This window comes from Phocoena phocoena, chromosome 12 (genome assembly GCF_963924675.1).
Source record: "Phocoena phocoena chromosome 12, mPhoPho1.1, whole genome shotgun sequence".
NCBI lineage: Eukaryota > Metazoa > Chordata > Mammalia > Artiodactyla > Phocoenidae > Phocoena > Phocoena phocoena.
The window spans coordinates 69,827,631-69,855,510 of NC_089230.1; the positions used below are offsets into that span (position 1 = coordinate 69,827,631).

Below are 27,880 nucleotides of genomic sequence, written 5' to 3' on the forward strand. Positions count from 1 at the left end.
AAATAATATCCTGATTGAAGTAGGCAACATTTTAACTGACAATGCTTAGGAATCAAACTTTTGAGAAAGGTCAATCAGCTAGCTAGCAGAGACCATCAGTGGCTTGCAGAAAAAAAAAATTCAGATAATATGTGTTTGCTAAATAGATAAAAAGAATAAGCAGTTAAAAATGGGTGGAAAATCCCAGGGTTTATTGTGACCTAGACAAGCAGAAGCAGACAGGTGACCTTTGATTAAGCCCATTTACTTGTGGAGTGAGCTGTGAGGGGCTCCAAGATAGAGTTTGGTTTCCAACAGTGTCCACAGCGAAAGGGGAAACTCAGAACATCTCGTCTCACAGAAACTGGAACATGGATGAGAAGTCTTTTTTGGAGTAGCCCTTCGAGCACATCATCCTGTAGATCTGATGGGCCTGACTGCCCAGAAGGATTGGGCTCTTCGTGCTGGCAGCAGAGTCCTGTGCTAATCCCAGATCCTAAGCCATGAGTGTTGTTCTGAATCCACCCTGATAGTGATTAGCCAAGGGAACTCCATCCATCACCCCAGGTACAGGATTATAAGTGTCACTTGACCAACATTATCCTGAGCTCATATTTAGGATTTTAGCCAAGAGTTTGGGGTCAAGCCCTACCTGATTCCCGAATGCATAGCTGCAGCAGTCCCAGCCATACTGATAGCTAACAGCAAGTTGTTGCAGATCTTCACAGCCTGCCCAGTCCCAGCAGCTCCACGCCACGCCACGTTGCAGCCCACGCACCCTGGCAGCTCTTGGGCAGCAGCAAATTCTTCTGCGACTCCTCCCACCGTTAAATGTGAAGCTCCCAGACCGAACAGCTCCCACACCACCAGAAACAGGGGCATCCGTGAAAACTGCTCCCATTTCCTCAACTTCTTTGGCCAATTCGTTCAAAACCATAGGATCAACAGTACTGGAATCTATTAAGAGTGAGCCTTTCTTCACTTTTTTTTAGAATTTCATTTGCTCCAGAACAAGCTTCTATCGCATCGATGCTGGTGGGCAGCATTGTAATAATTCTGTCAGCTTTTTTGGCTACATCTGCTGGGGAAGACACTACCTGTTCACCTGCATCTAGAAACTCTTTGCATGCATCAGGGAACACATCATAAATAATGAGTGGATAGCCATGTTTCATGAGATTTTTTTTTTTTTTGCATTACGCGGGCCTCTCACCGTTGTGGCCTCTTCCGTTGCGGAGCACAGGCTCTGGATGCGCAGGCTCAGCGGCCATGGCTCACGGGCCCAGCCGCTCCGCGGCATGTGGGATCTTCCCGGACCGGGGCACGAACCCATGTCCCCTGCATCGGCAGGCGGACTCTCAACCACTGCGCCACCAGGGAAGCTGAGATTTTTTGTCATTGGATTCCCCATGTTGCCTACTCCAGTGAATCCAACTGGAGTCTTGGAAGCCATTGACCTAGAATACACCGCTGCAAGGCTGGCCACTGCTGGTTGCTGCCGGCAGCTCCAGTACCGGAGGCCAGAGGCAGCTCCACGGAGCCGTTAGGAGGCTGCTATGCTGCCCCCGCCCCGCCTCCCACGGTGACCTCCGAGGCTCCCAGCTCACCTACTGGCTGTTAGGGTGCGTGGTCTATTATCTTTTTAATTGCTTAAAAGTTCTAGACTATGTATGAATTTCTTTGAATCGGTGCTTTACTACCAAGCCTTAAACATTTACTAGTTTCTCAGGGACAGGTGGGAATTAATCTAATTCTTCACATTTAAAAATCCATAGCATTTTATTATTTAAAGTGTCACGGTGAACTGGAAAAATAAAATATGTACAGCCCTTTTATGCCATCCTCACCCACTTTCCTATAAATTGTGGTATTTTGTTTATTTAGATGAGAAAAAAATTCTTATGAGTGTATCAAATGGCCTGGGCTACCATGATAAAATACCATAAATGGGGTGACTTAACAGAAATTTATTTCTCACAATTCTGGAGGCTGGTAAGTCCAAGATCAAGGTGCCTGCAAGGTAGGTTTCATTTTGAGACCTCTTCCCTTGGTTGTAGACGGCTGCCTTTTTTCACTGTGTGCTCACATGACCTCTTTGTGCGAGCGTGTGGGAAGAAAGAAAGAGATCTTTCTCTATCTGCTTCTTCTTATAAGGCCACAAATGCTATTGGGTTAGGTTTTATGACCTGATTCAACCTTAATTACCTCCTAAAGACCTCATTTCCAACTATAGTCATACTGGAGTTTAGGGTTTCAGCATGTGAATTTTAGGAGGACACATGTAAATCTATAGCAGTGAGTGAGCTTTATTTAAAGAAAATGTGCTGTATAAAAATCTACAAATACAAAATCATTCGCATAATAAAAGGGAAAGGAACTAGATGCATTCTCTGTTGGCCAGGCATTTTATATCACATTTCACCGTCCAGTAACTGTGAGATGGTATTATTCCTGTTTTATAGGTAAGGATAATGAAGCCAGAGAGAACGGTAAAGTTGGAATTCAAACTTAGGTCTGTCTCTAGTCTTCGTGTTCTTGTCATTGTTGACCCGTGAAAGGAGCCTTTATTTCCAAAAGCGGTCACTCTGGATCCCTTTAAAAAGTAAGTTCCCCTGGTGCATTTCAAATATTTTACTTTGCACATTCCTTTCTATCCATCTCTATGTGTGTCTTGTAGTGCATGAGTTTCACATTTTGAAATGTGTTTATAGAAATAACTCTGTTTCTGGTTGGGCGATAAAATGAAATTAAATAGATGGGAAGACACTTTGAAATTTATAAAGGACATTATAAGTTCGTGTTATAAGTGTAATCATTTACCTGTAGATAGCAGAAACTTCTGAGAAATGGTTGAAAGAAAGCAAACATATTTGTTGACTTCCTAAAAACCGTTAGATTTTACAATAAAAAATCAGAAGTCTAATCTGCCACTGTTCTTTGCAGACTGTATAATGATATATATGCAAGTTGTAACTTCAGATATGGTCAACATTAGAATAAAAATGACCGACTGACTAAATGAATGAGCAAACATCTTGCTAGTCTACTCCACTTCCATTTCAAAGACTATGTTGTCTTTTATATATCCAGTAGTGTCTTCAGTGTTGCTAGATACGTAAGGAGACATCCTTAACCTGAGGCCTACGGCCCCTAGAAGATCGCCAAATCCAGTGAAAAACATTTTTTGTATTTCACTATTTTTTGTTAATTTGATGTTTATGATTTTTTTCTATCAAATTATATTAAAGTATTATTCCAAGTAAGGGATGTGGCTGTATTCCAGTAAAACCTTACTTACATAAAGCAGTGGCAGGCAGGATTTGGCCCTTAGGCTGTAGTTTGCTAATTCCTGATGTGGAAGAACGAAAGCAAGGAGGGAAAAGGGATGCTCTTAGAAAACTTGTAATCACCTTCATATTAGGGAGTGGCAGGGGGGAGGCTACAAAATTTACTCTTTGGAGAAAGGCACCTGTCCTTCTTGGGGAAGACTTAATTGGCCTTTTGGTTGCAGAGGGGTTAAAGAAGACTCTAACTGCTCTGCATAATGAAAAGGGTGTTTAGGTAGAGAAGTTATTTTCTTAATTGCTTACTTTCTCTGGAGGGGCTGATACCGGAGAAAAAGGACTGTGTGGCTTTTGGACTGAGTCAGGAGGGTGGCAGAGAGGCAGGAGAGAAGGAATCATGCACGATTTGTTTACCTTATTCTACACGTGTGTATTGAGTGCTCACTATCTGCCAGGCAGTTTTAGATGCCAGGGATATATTTGTGCATTTCTAAGCTTACATTCGAACCCAGGGAGACAGACAATATAAATAAGAAAATAGTATATAGTATGTTAGAAAGTAACAAGTGCTCAGAAGAAAAATACACTGAAAAGGAAAATCAAATGGTATGGGTGGAGGTGTGCAGTTTAAAATAATGTGTCCAGGACATTGTAGAAAAGACCGGAAGGAGGTGAGATAGCAAGCCGTGCAAATATTTTGGAGCCCATATTCCAAATATTTGGAAATAGCAAGTGCGAAGGTTTGAGTGGGAGTGTGCCTGTTTTGTAGAAAGAGTAGCAAGGAGATCAGTGTGGCTTCATCATGGTGAGTGAAGGGAGATAATGTCAGAGAAATGACGGGAGAAAAGATCACAAAGGGCCTTGGAAGCCATTGTGATAACTCCCTTTTACCCGGTGTATGATGGAAAGATTTTGAGCAGGCCAGCGACTATATTGTGATAGAATTACTTTGGTTACTGCATTGGGAGTGTTGAGAACAGACTAAAGAGTAAAAGTAGAGACAAGGAGCTCATTTAGCAGGCTGGTGAAGTAATTCAGTTGAAATGACAGTCATCTGGATCAGGGCAGTACTTGTGGAGTTTTCGTGAAGTTGAGGTCTTTTGTTTTTAAGTTAGGCAACAGAATTTCCTGATGGACAGGTTGTGAGTTTGAGAAAAACGGAGCAGCCAAGGATGACTCCAAGGTTCTGCCTGAGCAAGGAACGATGAAGGGCCTATTAAATGAGCTGAGGGAGATTGTGACTGGCACGTGTTTTGAGGGGAAGATCAGGAATTCATTTTTGGACACGTAAAGTTTGGGGGGGCCTATTAACCGTCTTAAATAGAGATGCCAAGTAGGCAGTTGTATTTATGAGTCTGGAGTCCATGGGAGGGGTTATAAACTTGAGAGTCACCAGGATCGAGATGTAAAACTGGATGACAGCACCGAGAGATGAAGTGTAAACAGAAGAGAGAAGCAGTCCGAGGACCGTGCCCTGGGGCTCTCCAGTGCTTAACACTAAGAGAGCTGAGAAGGAACCCCAGGAAGGACTCCCAAGTGATGGGTTTGGTGGATGCTTTTTAGGAGCATCGATATCTCACACTGAGTTGTAAGTTTTCTTCTTCATTGTAACTCCCTCCATTTATGCCCGCTTAACACTTCAACATTATGCTAGCTGCTCTTGGGAGTGAAGGGAGTACTGTATCCATATTGGGGGACAATGCCTGGCGGAGAAAATGGGTACGGCCTGGAGACTTAAGTTTTTAAAAGTGGCTCAAATGTCTGAAAAAATGGGTGACATTGAAATTTCTTTATAAGGAAATGTGTTTTAGGTAATTTTCTAAAGTTTGTCAGATCCATTTTCGTCATACAAGAATGAAAACTGCATAATTTTCCCTGAGGGATTTTATTCATGTTACTTAATGTCGGAACTGTGCTTCCTATTTAACTTCCCTCCCTCCTCACCGCACACACAGGTGCTCAGGGGAACTTTCTGACATTTTCTCCTAGTGTGGGCTAGTTTAATCTCTTGATTGTAAGTGATGGAACTCAACTTTGCTTTAGAAAAAGAAAAGAGAAATAACATATTTTTTCATGTAACCCAACTACAGAAAGGCAATAATGGAGTTGTCCTCAGTATGACTTACCCAGCACTTGAATAGTGTCAGGACTCTCTGTGGACATATGTCCATTTCTTGTCTCAGCTTCTGTCCTGTCAACTGTTACTCTTGTGGATGCCTTCATGTGGGAGAGGACGGTTAAACAAACCGTGGAATCACGTGATGACACAGAGGGGCAAAGAGGGAGCTTGTCTCTCTCTACATCTATACCCATATAAAAGCTTGTGGAAGGATTCTTATCGTCTTGGCTTGCCTCTTAATTCAGACCAAGATGATGAGGCACTGTAACTGTGAGACCTAGGTCATGTGCTCCCACCAGAGCTAAGAGATTGCTTCTGTAATTAACTGTCCCACCAGAACTACCTGAGATTGAAGAGGTTCAGTGTCTTCCCAAAATGGGGGCTCTTTCCAGGAGTGGGAAGAGATGCCAGATTGGCAAATACGTGCATGCGTTTCTGTTTTCAGATGTTAATTTTGGCTGTCACTTCCACTCAGCTGTGAACAGTCCAAGTGCCAGGATGTGTCTTTCTCACCCCTGTATCACCTGTGCATAGTCCAGCAGCACCTGGCACTAAGAAGGTGATGGGCACAAAAAGACGAGTTTGTGGGGGGATGGACACAAAACGACTAGGTGAGTTGAGGTGGAATGTACGTGCAGGGAGTTAAGAGGCAGGGGTGTGGCCTGTGATCCAGGTCCCTCACCTCTCTTATGACTGTTGCCAGAGTGAAAGACATACTAAGACCAGGGCACATGCCTCTCTCTCTGTGATCCTGAACCAGTGCTGCAGGTAAGGTGATCATGTCAGCTAACCTCAGGACACTGGTGACTCATGTGCACACTCACAGATTTCTGAATCAGATAAAAGGCATTTCAGGAGAAGGAGGAAGCAGAGAGAGGTGTTGGAAAGAAAGGGAAAGGGGCTGCTATAGAGGTCTAACTGCCGAGAAGTTATAAGGGAGCACGAAGACTGATATTGATTTTTTCCCCAAATAGCCACAAAAACAAGAAAAGTTATACTGAATGTGGCCAACGTATTGAATAATTGAAGGACATTAAGTATATAAGAGATACAGCTGTGTGGACACTGACAGATACACTTAAGTTGAGGAGGCCGGTGAGCTGAGCACCAGAGGGAGGGAGAATAGCCCTGCTGAAGCATTGCATTCTGTTGAACTGCACCAAGTGCTCACTCTTTCAATTTTCGTTTTTTTTGGCCACACCATGCAGCTTGCAGGATCTTAGTTCCCCGACCAGGGATTGAACCCGGGCCCCGGCAGTGAGAGTGCTGAGACCTAACCACTGGACCACCAGGGAATTCCCTCAGTTTTCTATATTGATGAAAAGTTTAAAGATGTTCATGCGGTCTTAAATAGATTAATGATCTTTTGTAAATGATGTGGACTTGTGTTAATTTTTTTTTCTTCTTTTTTATAAATTTATTTATTTATTTTTGGCTGCGTTGGATCTTCGTTGCTGTGTGGGTTTTCTCTAGTTGCGGTGAGTGGAGGCTACTCTTCATTGCAGTGTGCGGCTTCTCATTGCAGTGGCTTCTCTTGTGGAGCACGGGCTCTAGGTGCACGGGCTTCAGTAGTTGTGGCTTGTGGGCTCAGTGGTTGTGGCTCGCGGGCTCTAGAGCGCAGGCTCAGTAGTTGTGGCGCACGGGCTTAGTTGCTCCGTGGCATGTGGGATCTTCCCAGACCAGGGCTCAAACCCGTGTCCCCTGTATTGGCAGGCGGATTCTTAACCACTGTGCCACCAGGGAAGCCCTTGTGTTAATTTTTACAGTCTATAATATTTCTAATAGTTGTACACTCTCCTCCCTCTGTTAAGGGACCTCTGGCATTAAGCTGTGGCTGGTATCTAGAGGAGATTAGCAGTTGTCTCAGCTCTGGGATTGAGCCCACTGGTGTCTCTTGATCTAGATTTGAAGGGGATGACTAGTAATTTATTACAGTGAATAATATTTAAAATACTTAAGTCAGTGTATGATTTATTTTTTCTATTTATATTTTAAATGTGAATTGTATTGGCTTCCTCATTAGCCCTGTAATGCTACTCCCATTCACTTGCATTGTGGGCTTTCTTGAATGGGTTAGGGAGGGGCAGATGAAGCAGTGATCAGATAGTCAAGGAGCCAGCAGCCTCCTTATCTGTGGTGTCATTCTAGAGAACAGTAATGACCGAGGTTACCTTACTAGTTTGTTCATTATTACTTGTTCTACAGTAGTGTCTGGGATCTCTTGTTTTATAGTCCCATCTTTTCTTTCCACTTTTACCCAAAGATAGATACTCCTCAGTAAGGAATAAGGCAAGGCTACGCGAAGAAAACTTGAGCAGGATAATGATACATCTGTGTGGTAGATGAGCAGGAATGATGCTATATGCATTTCTTAGTTATGACACAAGAGTTATCACAAAATCAGTTTCACAACATGATAAATTAGTGAAATTTTTAGGAATGCTATATAAATGTAAACATATAAAGTCAATACATTGTGATTTTACCAGAAAGATAAGACTTGTTTATTTTTCAAGTGTATGGATTTTCTTACTTCATCTGTAGAGTATAGATCTGAAAAAAAGTCAACACCAAATTAAAAACTCAAGCTCAATTAGAAATTTGATTAGCCATATTTATTTTTTCTTTATAAAAAATATATATCTTAGCGACTGATTTCATTACTAATATGCTTATTATTTAATGATTAAATACCAGAAAAAGTTTAGTGTTGTTTACTTTTAGAGTGATTTTGGCTTTCATAAAAATCTGGATTTCATACATGTGATGTACATTGTTGGAGAGGAAGTTAAGAACTCAACATAGTTTTCAAGACATACTCAGAAGGTAGCGTTTTTAACATCATTTCATATATATTTGTGGTACTAGGAGATTCTCAGAGTACTCACAGGGGCCACTTCTCACTTTTGATTGTCTGGAACTGGAACATCTTTATTTGGAGGAATTCCAAGGTAATTGGGGGAGGGGGCATTGAAGGAAGCCAAAAGGCTGGAGATGAGTCCTCACTCAGCCTTCTTTTATCTTTATGAAAGACAGCTTGGGCCTGAACCAGGCTCAGCTTGTTATTTGCTCCCATCTGAATGGAGGTACCAGGACAGCCAGTGGCCCTGGCAGGTGTAGCTGTGGTGGAGATGAACCCATCAGCACCAGGCTGGTGTATGAAGGCTGTTCCCGTGGCAGGATTTTAGCCATGCCTCACTTTCCTTGCTTGCTCTCCATTTCTAGGCCTGGCTCTCCATGCTTCCAGATGATTCTGGGGACTAGCTAATATTCTTCTGGTATGTCTCTGCTGATAGACTTTTTGTTTTTGCAACCAAAAATCCCAGTGAATAGTGAGTCTATAATTTCCATTGTTGTTTTTATTTTATTTTATTATTATTTTTGAAGTTTTTCAGTTTTATTTATTAATTTACTTTGGCTGCACCACATGGCTTGTGGGATTTTAGTTCCCCGACCAGTGATCGAACCCGGGTCCATGGCAATGAAAACCCGAGTCTTAACTGCTGGACCACCAGGGAATTCCCTCCGTTGTTGCTTTTAATATGCCAGTATCCATGTCATAGGCCAGAGTTAAATTGTCTTCATACCCTAACTAGCTTACTTATTAACCGAATATTTTCATCAAGTATTTCATTCAGATTCTTAGAGGGCTCAGTACGCCTTACTAGAGATTGGAGATCTCCCAGCTTGTTACAAAAGTTTAAAGCTCCTGCTTTTGACTGCATTAGTTAGGAAAACTCGTTCCTTTTGATTTGCTTGGGTTGAGCCAAGTCAGCTTCTAAAATGTGTCCTATTTTACCAGCACAAAAATAACATTAATTGTAACCCTTCATTTGTAGGGTTGCCTCAGGGCTGCCCCGGGGGATTACGTAGATCATCTAGGGGACGGTTATGGGTTGAACTGTGTCCCCTGAAAAGATGCTGAGGTCTTGTGGCAGGACTTTAGTCCCAACCCCGTGTACCCGTGAATGTGAGCTTATTTAGAAATAGGGATTTTGCACATGATTAAAATGAAGTCATTAGAGTGGGCCTGATCCAGTATGACTATGACTTTATACAGTATAAGGGGAAATTTGGACCCAGAGACAGACACGTACAGAGGGAAAAGGATGTAAAAGCATGGGGAGAATAACATCTATAAGGCAAGGAATATCTGAGGCTAGCTAACCAGAGCTGGGAAGAGGCCTGGAACAGATTCTCCCTCCCAACCCTCAGAAGGAACTGACCGTGCCAAATTGATCGTAGACTTTTTAGCCTCCAGACGGTGAGATGATGAATTTCTGTTGTTTAAGCCACCCAGTTTGTGGTACTTGGTTACAGCAGGCCCAGGAAACTAAATCAGAGACCATTACTAATTTAGGCAAGCCTAGTCATGTATCCACAGGGCTACATAGTCTCTGAGGGCGCTTACTCTGCTGAAAACTGCTGAGGGCAGCTCTGCCACCAACTGCATTTAATGTGTCTGATCACGGTGTACCAGCTGGTCTGCTCTATCATCGGCATTAATTGAGGAAAGTTCTTGACGTACAACCAGTTCAGGTAAGTTAATTAAAATCCCTAACACTGTATGACTTGAACATTTTTAATTTTAGGAAACCACTATTGGTCTTAAATTCTGTACGTAAAAACCGTAAAATTTAGTAGTCTTACTTAAAATATCCTTTATTTACTGTTCTTTCCTACCTAAAAACTGCATGTATTTTTCTTGTTTTGGGGGTAAGAAGGGGGACAGGGAGAGTTAGTAGATGGCGGGGGGCTGATAATCTAGGGAAGTGATACCAGTGATGAACTGGCAAAGAGTTTTCCATCAGTCATATTGTCTTGGGTTATAGGTGTTTGCTTGAGAGAAGTAACTACCAGAGACAAGGAGTATATCTTCAATTTTATTGTTTGGAACCTACAATTGCAAAGTGTTTCCAGGTCATTTCTTAAACCACTGAATAATACATGTACACATATTTAGAAAACTTACAAAATGTTTTTTAAAAATTTGTGCTCCAATAGGATTTACCCTATTTTACAGGCCAAGCATAAGAAAATATACCCCAAATGCAATCTTATTGACATTTTCCTCTTACAGTCTATGGACATTTGGTTATTTAGGGCCAGTCTGTATACGCATAGAACCTAGGGCATTATTTTACTGCAACATTTACAAAGAGGTTGTGAAATTTAAAAGTATGTTTTGTATCAAGAATACCTAATAATTGTAAACATCAAGAAACATTCTCACTCTTCCATCCTTTAGCTGCTGTTCACTGACTCTGTGTAGGGTGAGGGCTCCCACTTCTTACTGAATCATTTCTACGGTAACGAGCAGGCTCACGTGGTCCCCCCACCCCCTTAAGCAAGTATTTGTTCCTTGTGCATAAATCATTCATTTCGTCGGTCTGGGTATTTCCTGAGCACGCGCTTAGAGGGGCACTCTCTCAGGCAGGAGTTCTCATAACTATGCCTGAGAATGACTGAGAGTGACTGTTCAGATTTGGAGGCAGAGCTGACTTTAGATTTAGGTATACCCCTTAAAAAAAATCAACCTTGGCTCCGCTCTGGATTTCCCATAACTGGGGGAGGGGGCGGAGTGTGTGTGTGTGAGACTAGAATCAGTGCTGGCATCTTGCTGGGGAGAGACAGGTGCAGGTTTAGAGCTACACCTTCTCTAAGAAGGTTCTCTTCTCATGACACCTTCCCACTAGGAAGAAGGAAGAAAGAAGCAGAGGGAGAACTGATAGAATCTCATAAAATTATTAGTAGCTAACGCCATGTGTCAGGCACTCTGCTGCTACTCCTTAGCAAATACGTATTTAACAAGTGTAAATGGCCTTTAGCTCTGACTCTTCTATAGTGTTAAGTTGGTCCTGGGCATCCTGGTCTTTCCTTCCCTTTCTCCCTGCCCCTTGACTGCGTTCTGCAGCTCCTGGCCTTTCCCATTATCTGCTGCATCTCTTGTCCCAGCTCCTCAAAGGCACACGGTGGTGCAGGAGAGAACGCCACCCTGTGTTTAGTCCATTAAACTCCCTATAACAACACGTGCTGAAAAGGAAAAAACAGAGACCAGAAATAAAGCAGACTTGTTCTACATGAGTCTGGGGCTACGGATAGTAAAAAAGAGAGGAGACCATTAAGTATCTTCCTGAACAGTTAACTGGATATAACTGAAGGAGTGCGGGACTGAGGTCAGAAGGCTCAGGTGCAGGTCTGGGATCTGTCACTTTTAGCTATATGGCCTTAAACATGTCAATTCTTTCTGAGCTTTAGTTCCCTCATCTGTCAAATGGGAAAAACAATACCTGTCTTGCCTACCAGCGAAAGTTATGGGCATCAAATAAGATAGTGTGCTTAAAACTCCCTTGTAAATGATAAAGTTCTATGTAAACATAAGTTGTTTGGTGGATTAGAATGGATATAAAGGAGAAAAATGATGTGTATGTTTTAAAATTGTTTATAACGTTTTATTAAAATTTGCATATGTAAGCTAAAGATGGTTGGCCTTCTCCTCATGGGGCCCCTTTTCATTTCTTTTCTTGTGTGTTCGTTAAGTTGCTGATCCTGAGTGATGATGTCAGTGTCTTCGTTTACAACCCTCTAAGCTCAGCTTCTAGGAGACTGCAAGGATGGTCCACACCATCACAAAGCCAGTTCCTAAAAGGTAGACTTGACTCTCACTTGAGAAAAAAATACAGTTCCATTAATGGCAAGGAGAATTTTTGGCTATTGGTATAAAACTATGATCACTGCCAAAACTGAAAGAAGTATTAGAGAAAAACTTCCATGGCAATGACTTCCTGCAGAAAACTGGATCCGACCTTCAACTGCTGGATAAATTACTCTCATTTTTGCGATGTATGCGGAAACCACGTTGATATCTTGGTCACCTAGAAAAATACATACATTATTTTAACTACAGAAAAAATAATCATCAATTAACAGTAAGAAGGGGAAAGCCAATGTACTTCTCGAAAGTCCTTTGTAATTAGATATAAGAGGGAAGATATATTCCTTTCATAAGCAGGGATAAAGTGTCACAGAAGACAAGAACAATGGCGATCACCAGTGCAAAGAATCTGATTGCTTTTTTATGTTCCAGATGAGAAATGTGCCCATTGTCCAATATTGGATAATTGGGGGGAATAAATTGTCTAAGCTCTGAGATGACTCAATATAGAGGCTCTTGTCATCAATGCCTCTGAACCACTCCGGACTGAGGGCATTAGGGAACTGGGTCAATATCAGTTAGCTGAGACATAAAATTGGCTTGTTTTTTTTGGCTTGCCTGCTCAGGAATCATTTTCACGTAACTGATGCTGAGGCAATGGAGTCTTCACTTGCAAAAGAGAGGAGAACCGACAAATACTAATCGCCTGTAACTACAACAAACCCCTAGGGATCTGACAGACCTTTTTATTAAAAAAATGCCACACTACAGGGCTTCCCTGGTGGTGCAGTGGTTGAGAGTCCGCCTGCCGATGAAGGGGACACAGGTTCGTGCCCCGGTTTAGGAGGATCCCACATGCTGCGGAGCGGCTGGGCCCGTGAGCCGTGGCCGCTGAGCCTGCGCGTCCGGAGCCTGTGCTCCGCAACAGGAGAGGCCACAGCAGTGAGAGGCCCGCGTACCGCAAAAAAAAAAAAAAAAAAATGCCACACTACAAATCATATATCTGATAGGGCGGTTAATATCCACAGTATATAAAGAATGTATACAACTCAAATACAGGTGACCAACAAGCACATGGAAAGATGCTCAACATCACTAATCATCAGGGAAATGCAAATAAAACCACAGTGAGATATCACGTCACGCCTGTTACAATGACTGTTATCAAAATGACAAGAAATAAGTGTTGGTGAGGATGTGGGGAAAAGGAACTCTAGTGCATCGTGTGCAGAAATGTAAATTTGTGCAGCCACTATAGAAAATAGTAGGAGGCTCCTCAAGACATTAAAAATAGGACTACCATATGATCCAGCAATTCCCCTCCTGGGTATTTATCTAAATAAAATGAAAATAGTAATTTGAAAAGATATATACGCCCCCCCCTCCCCGCCATGTTCATTGCAGCATTATTTACAATAGCCAAGATAAGGAAATGAGTGTCCATCAGTGGAAGAATGGATAAAGAAGATGTGATATATATACACACACAATGGAATACTCTTCAGCCATAAAAAAATGGCCTCTTGCCATTTGCAACAACAGGGATGGACCTTGGGGACATTATGCTAAGTGAAATAATTCAGAGAAAGGAATACCACATGATCTCATTTATGTGGAATTCAACAATAAAAGCAAGCTCAGATACAGAGAATGGACTGGTGGTTGCCAGAGGCGGGTGGGTGAGGATGCACAATGGGTGAAAGGGGTCAAAAGTTATTACAGACTTGCAGTTATAAAAAAAAATAAGCCCTGGGGATGTAATGTACAGCATAGTGAATATAGTTACTAATACTGTATTGCATATTTGAAAGATGCTACGAGGGTAGATCTTAAATATCCTTATTACAAGAAAAAAAATTTTTTTGTGATTATGTGAGGTGACAGATGTTAACTAGACTTATTGTGGCGAGCATTTTGCAGTGTATACAAATGGTGAATCATGTTGTACACCTGAAACTAATATAATGTTATATGTCAATTATACCTCAATAAAAACAATATATTACTATCAATATAATACTTAAAAAGAACTCTTCTCTCTGCAGTGGTTCTCACCCCTGGGTATACATTAGAATCACTGGAAGAGACTTTTACCCCACCCAGGTAAATCAGAATCTCTTAAAAGTTGGGACCAGTGCATTGGTATTTAATTTAAAATGCTCCCCAAGTGATTCTAATGAAGAGCCAGGGTTGAGAAGCCTTAGGGCCAAGGCCTTGGGTGATGCACAGTCATCAACTTCTTTGTTTCATGCAGGGCTCTAGAGGACACCTTTCAAGCCTGCCTTTCCATTTCCTATCATGGGATGGGTGGAAGTGCCTGGCGCCTTTCCTCCCAGGAAGGGCTGTCTCCTTTGCCCTGGAACTGTCCTTCACCCTCCTTGGGATACACAGCGAAAATAGCAGTCCCCTATGATAAGGCTGAAGAGGAACCTGGCTGAGCTCCCTGCTGGAGACAGATGCAGGGAAGCTGTGCACGTGTCTTGTAAACACACTAGTTTCTGCCCTGGAGAACAGGAAGGGGTAGTGTACTGGCAGTGGACTCTATGCATAGGAGGCGGTTCTCAGTTGGATTTTAAAAAATGAGCAGGGGGTATAATGACCCTCACTGCTGCTGGAAATATCACCTGCGGTCAAGTGTGGTGGTTCCTATCATTTGCTCCAACGCACTGTGCAGAACGGGGCAGGGGACATATCCCATCCATGCCTACCTGACCTGTTTACACTAAAAGCTTCTTGAAGAAAGTTTAGATGATTTAATATAGTTTCCCACATCCAGCCTAAAGTTCTAGAAGTCTGGTCTTTCTATAAGTGCCACACTGATTGATATTTCACAATTTAAATAGCTGGTTATATGTACTTAAAAGAGTTTTAAAACACATTTTATGTAAAAATGTTTTCCCCTGGGCTTGGGTGGATGGGTACGTGTGCTGGGGAGAGGCAGGGCAGTATTCCCCCAGGCCGTGCTGCTGTTTCCCAACAAACAAAGCAGGAAGTGGTCGGCAATGTGGGGACGCATCTGGATTTCTGGCTTTGCCCTCCGAGCATTATGTGTAGCTCCCCTCTTGGGACCAGTTCTGTTCTCCGGTACCTCTGGGCTAGGGAGGGGTGGAGACACTTGTGCTTACCAGAGTCATGTTTTAACACTTCGTCTTTTATCATCCGGAATCCATCCCCACCCTTGGCAAGGAAGTTCGGGAGGATCACCTTGTACACCTCATCCATTCTGAGGGGCTCGTAACTGGGCACGCGACACTGGGTGCAAAGGACCTCTAATTTGACCACTCTTTCCCCAGGGTTTCGGGAAAGATCGTACACCACGTGAATTCCTAGAAAAGAAATGAGCCTGTATGTTTTCACTGGATCCAAAGGGAAATTTCTGTTTTCTAAGAAAGGGCCAAATCTGGAATTGGGGCACTGGGCTTAGTTTTCATTTAGTTTGAGCTTGAGTGAAATTTCAGCAACAGAGCTGAGGTGACATTGCAGCTACCCTATCTGGTTAGGTTTGTCCTTGAGTCCTTCTGGGAGGTCTGAGAACCCCCAGGAGGAAAACTGGCTCTGGCCCAGAGTGGGCGAGAGGTGACTCTGCAGGGAGAAAACAGACCTTTTTAAAATCCTAAGTTAATTGGTCCAGCAACTTGGTTCAGTGGCTCTGGAAAATGAGGAACAGATGACAGGCACAGAACCTTGCACCATCTTGATGACTAAGAGACGTTAATAATTTGGGCTTGGATGACTTTCACAAAACATACGACTACCCAGCACTGTGCTGGGGCACCAGAGCCCCGGTGTTCCCTCCACTCTGTCCTGGAAAACGCAGAATATCTGGGCTACCCCACAGGCAGCAGCCTGGACCCCACCACACTCTACAGCCCCTCGATCCCAGCAGCCGAGTGCCCTGCAGAGGGAAGACTTCACAAAGCAATCACAGCCCTCAGGTGCAGCCCGCTATCTACGCTATCTACGGGCCGGAAACTCAGGCCAGAATGTGGAGTCAGAGTCAAACAAGATCATTCATATTAATTTAAAGTTGAATTCATTGGACTGTGGACTTAATTATTGACGAAAGCATTTCAGAAGTCCATGACAATTTGGGAAGCATTTGTTTTCCTTCCGTTTTCACTGCAATCCATGAGATAAGCAGGCCCATTTTCTCACCATGCTCCTAGAGGCTGAGGGCTTGCCCCAGGTCCCGCTGGACCCAGAGCCAAGTTCCTATGTCTTGTCCAGACTGCCCCGCCCAGAAATCATCCTTGTTAATACTTATTGGACACTGCATTCCTTTGAACTTCTGTATGGTTCCAGGCACTCACAGAAAAAACAGACAAAAAAAAACCCTTTTCTGTTTTTTTACGAAGAATATTGAATGTTGAAGCAACCAAGATTTTAATAGAAACTAGACCTCAAGGCAGCTGACCTGCTTAGAGTTTGGGGGGCCAGCTCCTGCCGAGACCATCCGATGTCCAAATCAGACTTGGCAAATGGTGCTCATTTTCGGGGCCTTGGGGCTCTGACCCCAACCTACTCCAGTGGTCTGGCCATTGAAAAGACTGTGCGTTGGTGTTGGGTGTGTGAAAACCCAAACAGGCCTGACCAAGAGGTTCTGGTAAGGGGGGAGCTAAGCCAACCAGCAGGAAAGCCCACCCCACCTTTCAAGGTGACTTACCGCCCACCTGCAGGAACTCCCCTGTGGACTGGCCGTAGCGGTACACGCTGTGCTCGAAGGCCTTCTTCAGGGTGGAGCCTTTTAATTGGACCAGGTCAAAGGTGCCTCCAAAGGGCAACACAGCAGCCAGGTTCTCCCAGGTAATTGTGCCTGAGGGTAGTCACAGATGAGGCGAGGAGGAAAACAGCTGGAGAACTAGCACACCCCATGGCCGGTGTCCTTTAGGACTGGCGGAGCAGGTGAAGGAGACACGGGGCACAGGGAGGCTGTGAGGACAGCACAGCTGCGTCTAAGTGTTCCTGACACTTAGGGGGAGGATGGAATCAAGAGGCTTCTGGCCGTGCCCTCCACCACTGAGGCTGACACTTTTTGACAGCGTTATAAGGGAAGACTACAACAGTGTCTTGAATATCTGTCTGGTTGGTTTGTTTTACCATATGCTATAATCCTGGATACCTGTAAATGCACTAGAGGAACTTATCCAGCTCTTTTTTTCCCAGCACCTAAGATGGGCAATTTTTTTTTTTGGCCATGCCGCATGGCATGTGGGCTCTTAGTTCCTCGACCAGGGATGGAACCTGTGCCCCCTGCAGGGGAAGCACAGAGTCCTAACCACTGGATCGCCAGGGACGTCCCAAGATGGGCAATTTTGTCCTCTTTCCAGATATCCAGGTGGAGGCCATCACTATTTTGCATACATCAGCCACCATATGCGTTTTGCCGTGTGAATCAGAAGTTGAGCTAAACCTTGGTGCCAGTAAGGCTGGCTGCTCCCTCTGTGAGCAAATGCATCCAAGAACACACAAGCCTGTGTGCGCCCTTCAGGTGGGGCACTGACTCGAGTGGCCAAAGGGCCTGGCACGGTGGGGGGGGTCTTGGGGGACCGGTCAGACAGACAGCACGCTGAGCTGAGGCCGGGGGCTGGGGGCCGGGAGCATACCGTTGTTCCGCTCATCAATGGGTGACCGGATGCTGCCTCCGTTTAAAATGCACATGGACACGTGGTTCCAGGACATCTCATCCGGGTGTCTCAGGTTGTTGTTAATCTGCAACAGTAGCATGAATTTACACTCGTTATTCTGGGTCCTCCTCCTTAGGGTCAGTGCCCGGAACTTGGTTAGCTGCACCGGGCAAATAAAGCTGCTGTTCTCCTGCTCCTGTGTGTGCCCAGAGCTTTCTCAAGTGTAATTCATCAGAACTAGTCTTATGCTCTGAGAAGCAAACCTCAGATACTGTGACCAGTCCCAGGTCAGACTCTTGAGTAGCCAGTAGCTCTGAGCCCCTCTCCTAAGACCCCTGCAACCCGCCAGGCCAGGGGCCCTTAGCAAAGCCAGCACTTGAAGTAGGAGGAAGGGGCTTCTGTGCAGACTGACCCACGGGGCTGCTCCCCCCAGGGCTCCTCCAGGGCAGGACCCACATTTGCTCCTGAGGGCGGAGCCCAGAAGCCTTTCAACTCCAGATCTCAGGCCACAAAGGACCCTGGCATCCATGTCTAGGTCCCCAGCCAGTTCCCAAGCTGGCAATTTTGGATACAAGAGAGAGATGGGGGAGCCCCTGAAACGGGGGAGAGTTTCATTCTTCCTTTTCTTTTACAAAACATATGTTTAGTTACAAGAAATAAAACGAATTACATTCTCATTTGAAAAAATATGATGGTGGAAGAGGTGAGGGAGACACAGGGCCACAGGGCGGCTATGAGGGCAGCACAGCTGCAGTGTTCCTGATGCTTAGCGGGAGAAGGGCCTCATTCTCTGTCAGGTAAGCCCTGCTAGAGCCTGGGGTGTTTCCTTCCAGACCCGCCTCTGCACATTCACAACTCTGGCTTCTCGTTAGCTGCTTGTCTCGCACTGACCGTGCGATGCTGAGCCTCCAGCACTTGTCCCACCTTGGAAAGCGTGAGTGTCGTCATTTACTTGGCAGACATTTATTGAGTGTGGCTGCATCCTAGGTACCGGGCACCCGGCACCGAGGTGAGCCCAGACAAAGGAACAGCCTCTTGGGTGCCCCTGGCATGGTGAGTCTCAGCTGGAGACCTCGGCTGCCCGCAGATAGGTGGACAGAGGGGTGTTTTTGGTGTGGGAACTCGCTCCAACATGGGACTTATTATTCTTGTGATAACTGCCTTGCTTGTGAAGGTGGTTCACACAAGGCCGAGTTCTCTGGGGTCAAGAGGACAGATCAGTGAAACACACTCTGGCCTAGTTAGGCCTAGGCAGATGTATTTAATTCTATGTCTACTTCTTGGGAGGAGCAGAGTTTGTGGATTCAGGTCATCTTACCAAAGGAAAGCAACATCCAATATTCAGACACCTAAGATGAGCACCTTGAAATAAAGGCTTCTGTCCTTTTTTTTTTGGCGGCACTGCGCAGCATGCAGAACTCACCTGAACAGGGATCGAACCTGCACCCCCTGCAGCGGAAGCATGGAATCTTAACCACTGGACCGCCAGGGAAGTCCAAGGCTGCCGTTCTTGTAAAGCAATAAAGGGATGGCCCACTGGTCTGGTTCGGGCACCTTCCCAAGGTACTCAGTGTGATTACACGCCAAGCTTTTGTCTGGGGACTAATTTCTAAAAGTCCTCAATTCTGTAACTGTCAGGTTGTCCGTCCTTGCATCCTTCCTCCCTAGGCACGGGCCCTGCTCTCCTGTGGACCACTCACCACAGCATCACAAATCAGGTTGCCCATGTTGCATTCTCGAAAGCGGCATGACTGAGTGGTGCCATCCAGATAGACAATTGTTTTCCCCAGTTCCTGGGTCGAGTAATTATCTAATTTTATCCTCCATTTGTTAATGTCTGCTTTTATGCTTGGATCTAGAAGAAAACAAACAAATCAGCCTGCAGTTAAAGCCTAAATGTTGGAGAAAGGCTCAAACGTCATTCAGCTCACCTGGCGTGAGTACACAGTTCTTTACCGTATTTGTGTACATTTTGATTTTGACTGGGAAATTTCCTTAGGAACCTCTGTTCCATTTCCTGGGAGTAAGACCCAGCTTGGATCTTAAAGACGTGCCAAGTAAATCAGCATCAACTCGTCACATCTGAATGAGTGTCTGCTGGCTCAATGGGGAGGGCATTAGTGGTGGGGAGACAATGAGAGGCCCAAGGGCAGGTATAAAGGGTTGAGACGTCCGGCTACAGGGTCCCGGCCCCTCCCTCTGGCTGTCAGGAGCTCTGGCTCTCCAGGGCCCCTGGTCACCCGTCCTTCCCTATCTGATCACGGTAAGCAGGAAAGGGCAGGCGAGAGAGAAGCACAGGAGGATGTTCATGTACACTGTATGAAATGCATGACATGGGGGCTTCCCTGGTGGTGCAGTGGTTGAGAGTCCGCCTGCCGATGCAGGGGACACGGGTTCGTGCCCCGGTCCAGGAGGATCCCACATGCCGCGCAGCGGCTGGGCCCGTGGACCATGGCCGCTGAGCCTGCGCGTCCGGAGCCTGTGCTCCGCGACGGGAGAGGCCACGGCAGTGAGGGGCCCGCATATCGCAAAAAAAAAAAAAAAAAAAAAAAATGAAATGCATGACATGAAATGTCTTTTCGTTTTGATTCCCAGATCAAAAAGTAAGAAAGACACACGCATTTGAGGACCTGAAGCCCATGGAGACTGGGCCGCTTGCCCAGTTACACTGCTCCCTTTGCCCCAACAATCAGCTCTCCTCTGGACATGGGCCGAGAGTGGCTCTCCTGCGCCAGGGTGAAGCTGGAAGAGACACGAGAGGCAGCAACACAGTGTCTGATGCTGAGAGGGCTTGGAGGAGCACATGGGGCTTTTGCAATTCGTGTGTGTTTTAAATCTCCTTATCCACGAAGAGGGTAGAGTAAACTCAAGGGAGAAAGAAGCTCGGGTCTTCAAAAACATTGTCCTGAAACATTAACCAAAAAATAAAAAGGAAAAAAAAAAAGAAAAAAGAAATCCAGCCACCAAATCTTTGCATTGGTGGATCACTGCCCTGAATTTCACGTACCTTCCAGAATGCTGCTGTTGAGAAGGATGGGATTTCCATGTGAAGTGACGACGTTTCCTTTTTCATCAAACTCGACCTTCAGATAGCCTAGGTATTTGCCAAAAGCATAGGCCTGGACCACGGGAACCTGCCGTCCGTCATCGGACGTGACTATGAATGGGTACTGCCCCGCCGGCACCTCTTTGGAAGGTGGAGTGCCTGCAATGAAAGATCCAAAGTTAATCAAGTGGGCCCTTGTTCATGGACGGCCGGGAGCCTGCAGGCTGCCGGCCAGGTGACTGCGAATTCTGAACTAACGATTTGCCAGCTGCTGCTCCACACAGCTGGTCTTTCAGAGCCCAGCTCGGGCATCTGCCCCTGTTTCCGAATGCCCTTTTGGCACGTGAATCCTTCCATTCTCAACCCAGCAGCGGTTGCTAAGCTCTTGCTAAGTCCTGGGCACCGTGCCCGGTGCTACGTGGCATACAAAGATGCGACACTGCTAAGACAGTCCCACCTCCATCCTGACCCTGGCTCCAATCTCACCAGCCGGGTGAAGCGGCCAAGCCACTTCACCTCACTGTGCTTCAGTTTCCCCATCTGTAAAATGGGCATAATAACGGGTTATTGCTGCCATCCTGGGCTTGGCAGTGCCAATTTCAAAGCCCTCGGGCGGCGGACTCTTGTGTCTACTGAGTCCTCCCTGGTGGCGGAGTCCTTCTGTGTGGGGGGAACGTGTCGGAGTCCCCGGTTTGGTGCTCTGGTGCTGTCGGGCCTCTGTGACGTGCAGAGGGGTACTCCGGGCGAGAGTGGGGCGGGGGGACGGCGGGTGCACAGGCAGGCTGTGGGCAGTGCCGACTCCTGAGGTCCAGTGTCTCACGGTGACCTCTAGAAAGGGTCCGCTCTTCACCGGGCCCAGAAAACCCCATACAATCATGCAAATCAACCGGTTCAAATCTTCGTGTTCACTTTAAGGACACTCGTGAAACTGCCCAGGCCAAAAGCCACCAAGTATCTGAAGGATGTCACTTTACAGAAGCAATGTGTGCCATTCCATCATTCCAATGGTGGAGTTGGTAGGTGCGCCCAGGCCAAACAGTGGGGCCGGACGCAGGGTCGGTGGCCTCCAAAAGGTGAATTGTTACTGCACACGCTCAAAAATGCAGAGAGTAATGCTGAGCTTAAGGGCTTAGATGCAGATTCTCTGGTCATGGAGCATGTTCAAGTGAACAAAGCCCCCAAGATGCGATGCAGGATTTATAGAGCTTGTGATCGGATCAACACAAGCTCTCCCTGCCACATTGAGATGATCCTTCGTGGAAAAGAACAGACTGTTACTAAACCAGAAGAGGAGGTTGCACAGAACAAAAAGATACCCCAGAAAAAAACTGAAGAAACAAAAACTTATTACCTGGGAATAAATGCCGCAAAAAAAAAAAAAAAAAAAGTAAAAGAAAAAAAAGGCAAAATAACAATTCCTATTTCACAGGAATCTTGAGAGGATTAAACATTTAAACTCTCTTCCTGGGACTTCCCTGGTGGTCAAGACTCCATGCTCCCAATGCAGAGGCCTCGGGTTTGATCCCTGGTCAAGGAACTAGATCCCATGTGCCACAACTAAGTGTTCGCATGTCACAACTGAAGATCCTGTATGCCGCAACTAAGACCCGGCACAGCCAAATTAAAACAAAACTCTCTTGCAGGCTGCCTGGCACATAATAGATACTCAATAAATGTGTATTTCTTTTCCCCATGAGGGAATGGCAACCTCTAGAAACCCTAGACACACACTCCAGAGCTTAGACTCTTTAGTGGAAGATCAGCAGAAATGACAAGAAATTAACACAACATTGTAAATCAACTATACTCAATAAAAAATAGAAATGACAAAAGGCCATCCTTAGGTTTTTTTTTTTTTTCATCCTTAGGTTTTGTTGCTGAGTTCTGTGTCCCCTCGGGTGCCTTGAGGAAGAGCCACATTCACCGGGGCGGCCGACTGGCACACAGACCTCCCGCCCCAGCCAGACCGCAGACCTGCCGGGTTCTGCTGAGTTCTGTCTCAAAGGGGAGCCCTGGGGAGAGCCTGGGAGCCACTTATCTCAAAGGGGAGCCAGAGGCTGAGTCCCATCCCAGCACGGTCTCCCGGACACACGCCGTGTGAGGGTGGGAGCCCGGCACTCGGAGCATGAGCCCTGGGCTCTGATCACCTGGCACGTTTCAGTTCTACAACTGCACCCCTCCTATGGGTGCCCTGTACTTCCCATCTCACCTCCGGTGAGAGCGGGATCTCATCTGGGCTGTTCTGAGTCAGAGACTATAGAACAGATACCTTTGACCCACTATTATTTCTATCACCTCCCTCTGCACACCCACTACCAGCGCTTCCTATTAGATGTTCACTGAGAGCCCGGAGAACTTCAGTTTGTGTTGGTTCCTCATTGGACCAGTTATGAGAGTCAGCCAGGAGCCAGCCCCGGGCTAGATCTCATTTAATCCTCCAGGAATCCCACGAGACAGCTCCTATTATTATCCCCACACTGTAGACCAGAAGACCAGTTGTCACAGGCATGCGTCCATGGTCACGCAGCTGGTATGTGATGGAGGGCGGGTTGAAAAGCAGGGCTGTGAGACACCGGAGCTTATGTTCTCTCCACTGCCCAACACAGCCTACGACGTGCTGTTCTCAGAGAGCCTGCAAGAGCTGGTTTCCGAAGGGCACTCACCAAAGCAGGTGCAAGCCCAGTGGCTGCACCTTTGTGCCCCAAGCTGTGTCTGGGCTTCCCTTTTCACTGAAGACATTATGCTGTACACCTGGGTTTATGAAAAACCCAGTCCTGCCTTGCGCCTGAGCCAAAAGCAGCCCCTTTAGCTCAGTAACCACAGAGCAGAAGTGCTGCAAATACCAACATTTCACCAGCAGGAAATATTCATAGCTGTGGCCAATCTTAATTTCCCATTGTCTTGCTTCCTCTGGATAAAGAAGAAAGCCTTGGAATTTTATTTCTACAAAAGCACGGACTTGAGATCCAGTGCAGGCCGTGTCCCATCTCCATTTGCACAGGCTTACGGGTGGCCGGCAGATGGTGGCGGTGACTGCCATAGATGGTCTGATGCATTGAAGAGTAGCATTCGGTTTTGTGGTGGTCCTTGGACAGACCTGGAGCCTGGCCTTTACTTCAGGGGACGGGGATGTGGCAGTCCCTTCACCTTCTCAGCTGGGCACGGTTAGGGATGGTGGCTCATCCTCTGAGCCCAGAGAAGCCTGGCAACGTGCAGTTCCCATTATATCCACAAGGTGGCGCACAACACCTCGTCCAGGAGGAACAGGCCCTACATCTGTTTCAGAAAGGGGTCTGGCAGATTCCTGGAAACCCAAGAGAAGGGCAAGCCTGACTTCTTTAGCCTTTATTTTTTCTGCCTTCCATAAATATATCTGAGTTTAAACAGAACGTAAAAATTCGGAATCGAACTATGGGGTCAGATACCTCATCAGATCAGCTTGCTCTTTACAAATAGGAGCCACCAACCCCAGCTCCTGTAGCACAGGGGACTTTCTCCGGTGCTGAGTGGCCTTGATATGCCGTTTGTTAGAACAAAAGATGTGTCATCTTCATCTCGGATGGACTTAATCGGAGACAAGGAGGACGTTTCCCACGTGGCTGAGACAATAACCAGTCTAGTTTGGCTCCAGTCTGCGTTCCCCACGGCTGGGCCCTCTCTGCTTCCTGTGCACTTGGCAACCCCAGAAAACCACTGGCAGAGAAAGCAATCCAGGGCTTCAGAGTTCCCACAGCACTCGATTCAGCCACAGAGGCTCACGCCCCAGATCGTCTCTCCACACACAAGAGCCACATATCTGTCTTTGGAAACGCAGCCTGTCCTCTTGGCAGGGGGAGAACTGTTTACCAGAACTCTATTCCAGCCTTTTGGCAAATCAGTCCTCTTGGAAGCAAGCCTTGGAGGAGCCAGGAGCTGTGGGGCTGACAGTTAGAGCTGGTAACAGGGCATTCCCTAGAACAGCGAGGGTGTCTGAGGGAACGTAACAGCAGCCCCTCAGGAATGCGGGCGTTCCCAGCTTAGGCCCAGGCAAGCGCCTGCCCAGCTGATACGGAGCAGGGCCCTGTGGGACTCCTGGGCACAAGACTCCTTGCTCGGCACCCGGCAAACAAACGCTGTACTTTCCTTCACTACAACCTGGTGTCAGTGGACTGGCTTTTCTGCATGGTGGGTGAGCAGACCCACGTTCGCTTGAGTAGCAACACTACAATTTTTGACGTGAGCATCATAGCCTATCAGACCCACACGATGTGGCCCAGCTTCATCTAGACCCTTCACCCTGCACTTCAGCAATCTTAGTTTCTCCCATTCCTAGACCACACCCGCCTCCATAGTCATGAATATAGAGTAAGACCTGGAACCAGAGACCCACAGGCAAATTATTTACATCTTTTTGTTTCAGTTTATTCATCTGTAAAAGGAGAAAATAACAACACCTGCCTGAGAGGTTGTTTCGAGAATTAAAGAAGTTAAGCAGCACATGAAGCCTGACTCAGGTAAACGCCCAATAAAGGTTAGAGATAATTATGTACCAAGTTACCATCATCTCTAATGATTCCCCAGACGTGGTCAGGCGCTCCTACACCTGCTCTCCCAGCATTGTGGACTTCCTCCTTCACAGCGTGCTTTGTAATTACATATGATTGATTTCTTTGCATACTTTAAAAAAAAAAATCTGATCGGCATCAGGATCCCGTTCAAGCCAGTAAGTTCCATGTGGGCAGAGGCTGCTGTGTCTCTGGGGCTGGCCCAGCATATAGTAGGTGGTCAATAAATGTTGAACGACTGATTTTAAGTGGTTTAGCCAACAGTTCTCCAGAGATCAGACAAGATTTACATGCCCTTCCTGTGGAGGAATCCATATGTCAAGGGGAGTCATGTCCCATCCCCCAACCCCCCTCCATTCAATTTCCTCAACTAATGAGCTGGGTGGGGCTCATAAAGCCGAACACCTGCTTGTCGAGAGAATGGGTTTTGGTGCCAGCTCCCTTTTAATCTTGTTTCACAACCTTGGGAGAGACTTTTAACTCCTGGGACCTAAATTTATTTCCTGTATTTGTAAAACAAGAGATTTGATAGTGTTTGACACCAAAAGTAGTTTAATTTTTTTTTTTTTTTTAAGTTATGAGCATCTTTCACATGCAGGAAGTCTTGTGGCATTGCAAGCCATGAAGTAGGCTGGCCGAGATGCCCTTTTCCCCCCAGGTAGTCAGGCCAGCTGCTGTCAAAAGGTGTTCCGCAACCAGAGGGGTGAGTCACTGTCTCCTCAGCCATCTCTGTACCCGACCCTGATACACAGGCTGTCATGTCTCCTCCAGGGAACTCAAGGGGCCACTGACATTCTCCATATTGGGACTCTGTCCCTCTGTTTTGTACATGCTTCGATATACTGCCCACATTCTGGCTCTTGGACATTCAGTGATGACCGGAAGGTCTAACAGTGATGACGTATCTTCAAGTGGTACCCAGAGTGGGCACAAACTCTCATGAAGTCCAATCCGGGCTGTCTGCCTGTACCCGGTCCTGACTGGCTGGGGTAAATAAGAGACCCCGGCAGGGTGGGAATGGGTTCACACACATTCACTCACTCAACAAACACCTCCAAGCTCCAACAAGTGCCCAGTGTGTGGGACTCCACTGTCCTGTGGAGCCAGGCCTGAGGGCTTCGCTTCATCTTTGTGAGGCCTGGAGAGGCCACTCACTGGGGAAAGTTTTCACTGGGAAAACTCTCCTCTCCTCTGCTGTCCATCACCCTCTTCTCTTCACGGAGGATCTAAGTCAGGGTGACTATCCTTCCAGACACCAGACTTCCCATTCGCTTTTTACATTATAGAACAGGGTTTTATATAAAAATTAAAAACAAAATCATAACAATGCAGCCATCCCCTGGTTCCATCACTATGGCCTGTTATAATGCGAAGTCCAAAGGAACGGGCTGGAGAGAGAGAGACTGATTTTCATGTTAACATGCTTTGTAGTTCCATTTGAAATTAAAAAGGAGGTCCACAGGACCATGAATTGATGTAAATAAACCTGATATTTTTTTTTACGGAAAATCAGCATTTAGCTGGACAGGGCATTCCAGTGGTTCTGTACCCTGGGAAATGCTAGGTGTTTGTATTCAGTGAGGGTCTGAACTGCTGATTTCCACAAAGCATTAGCTTCGGCCACAGGGACGGGCAGTGGAGCACACGATGCACAATTCAAATGGGCTCATCTCAGAACCTGGAGGACTTCTGGTGGGGAAACCCGAAGCTCTGCTTCCGCAACATGACAGACGATTTGGAAATTTCCTTACACGTGAGACGCCAAAACTGACAACCGTATGAGTTTCTAGGTTTGGGGGAAATTAATAAACTGAGGACAAGAGATCTGAGTGAGGCACAGCCAGGCTGCTTGGGACAAAGCACCGCACTCCCGGTTTCTTATCTTTTAAAGGTAAGAAGATACATTTGGTCATTTGTGTATTTAGCTCAGATTCTCAAATTGAGTATATGCCTCTCCTTTTTAAAAAATTTAACACACATATTTATAAGAATTCAAGTTGTGAAAGTAACCAGATCAGGCCCAAGATGGAGCCGCTCATGCTAAGATTCCCATCAGCAAACCAGAACTCCACTGCGCTTCTGCGTGGCTCTCCCAGAACAGGCAGGCCCGGCGCTCCCAGCCCCGCAGGCCCATGCCGCACAGGCTCCAAGACCTCCCTGCGCTCCACAGAAGGGAAGTTAACCGTCAGCAATGCCCAGGGCAACTTCCTTGTTTCTGCTCCCTTTGGTCTCTAAGACCCTATGGCCTCCTATAGCTCTTCTGAGCCCCCTTTTCTCTGCCACATGGGATGCTGCTCCGCCCATGAATTGCCAAATAAAAGCCTACTGATCAGTAAAGTGTCTGTGGAAAATTTTCTTTTCATAAACTTTAGGATTAATGGTTCAGTTTCTAGGGTTTAGAGAGGTTAAAAAATTTTTCTTTTTTATCAAAGTAAAACTAGCACGACTATTTGGCAAATGGAGAAGAAAAATTTAATTACAGTCCCACCCTGCCATAGCAATAACCAATATAATTTCTGTGAATTAAAAAATATATATATGTATGAAGAGAACAGACTTGTGGTGGCCAAGGGAGAGGGAGGGTGTGTGAGGGAAGGATTGGGAGTTTGGGATTAGCAGATGCAAACTA

The 27,880-nt window shown here is 46.0% G+C and overlaps 1 protein-coding gene and 1 pseudogene across 2 annotated transcripts in view; both read right to left on the minus strand.

Moving 5' to 3' along the window:
* Positions 1-334: 334 nt before the first annotated feature.
* On the minus strand, positions 335-1,025 carry LOC136131897 (3-hydroxyisobutyrate dehydrogenase, mitochondrial pseudogene; annotated as a pseudogene).
* Positions 1,026-10,254: 9,229 nt separating this feature from the next.
* The window catches only part of NT5E (5'-nucleotidase ecto), a 44,954-nt gene continuing 27,328 nt past the window's right edge, over positions 10,255-27,880 (minus strand). Inside the window, exons 4-9 of one of the 2 annotated variants that reach the window (XM_065888601.1) lie at positions 20,669-20,866; positions 19,362-19,516; positions 17,641-17,746; positions 16,701-16,850; positions 15,163-15,363; positions 10,255-12,257 (exon numbers count right to left, since the gene is read on the minus strand). In XM_065888601.1, coding sequence (XP_065744673.1) covers positions 12,094-12,257; positions 15,163-15,363; positions 16,701-16,850; positions 17,641-17,746; positions 19,362-19,516; positions 20,669-20,866 — 974 coding nt within the window. In that variant the 3' untranslated portion in view covers positions 10,255-12,093. The remainder of the gene's footprint in view (positions 12,258-15,162; positions 15,364-16,700; positions 16,851-17,640; positions 17,747-19,361; positions 19,517-20,668; positions 20,867-27,880) is intronic. The other variant, XM_065888602.1, reaches the window with a different exon arrangement.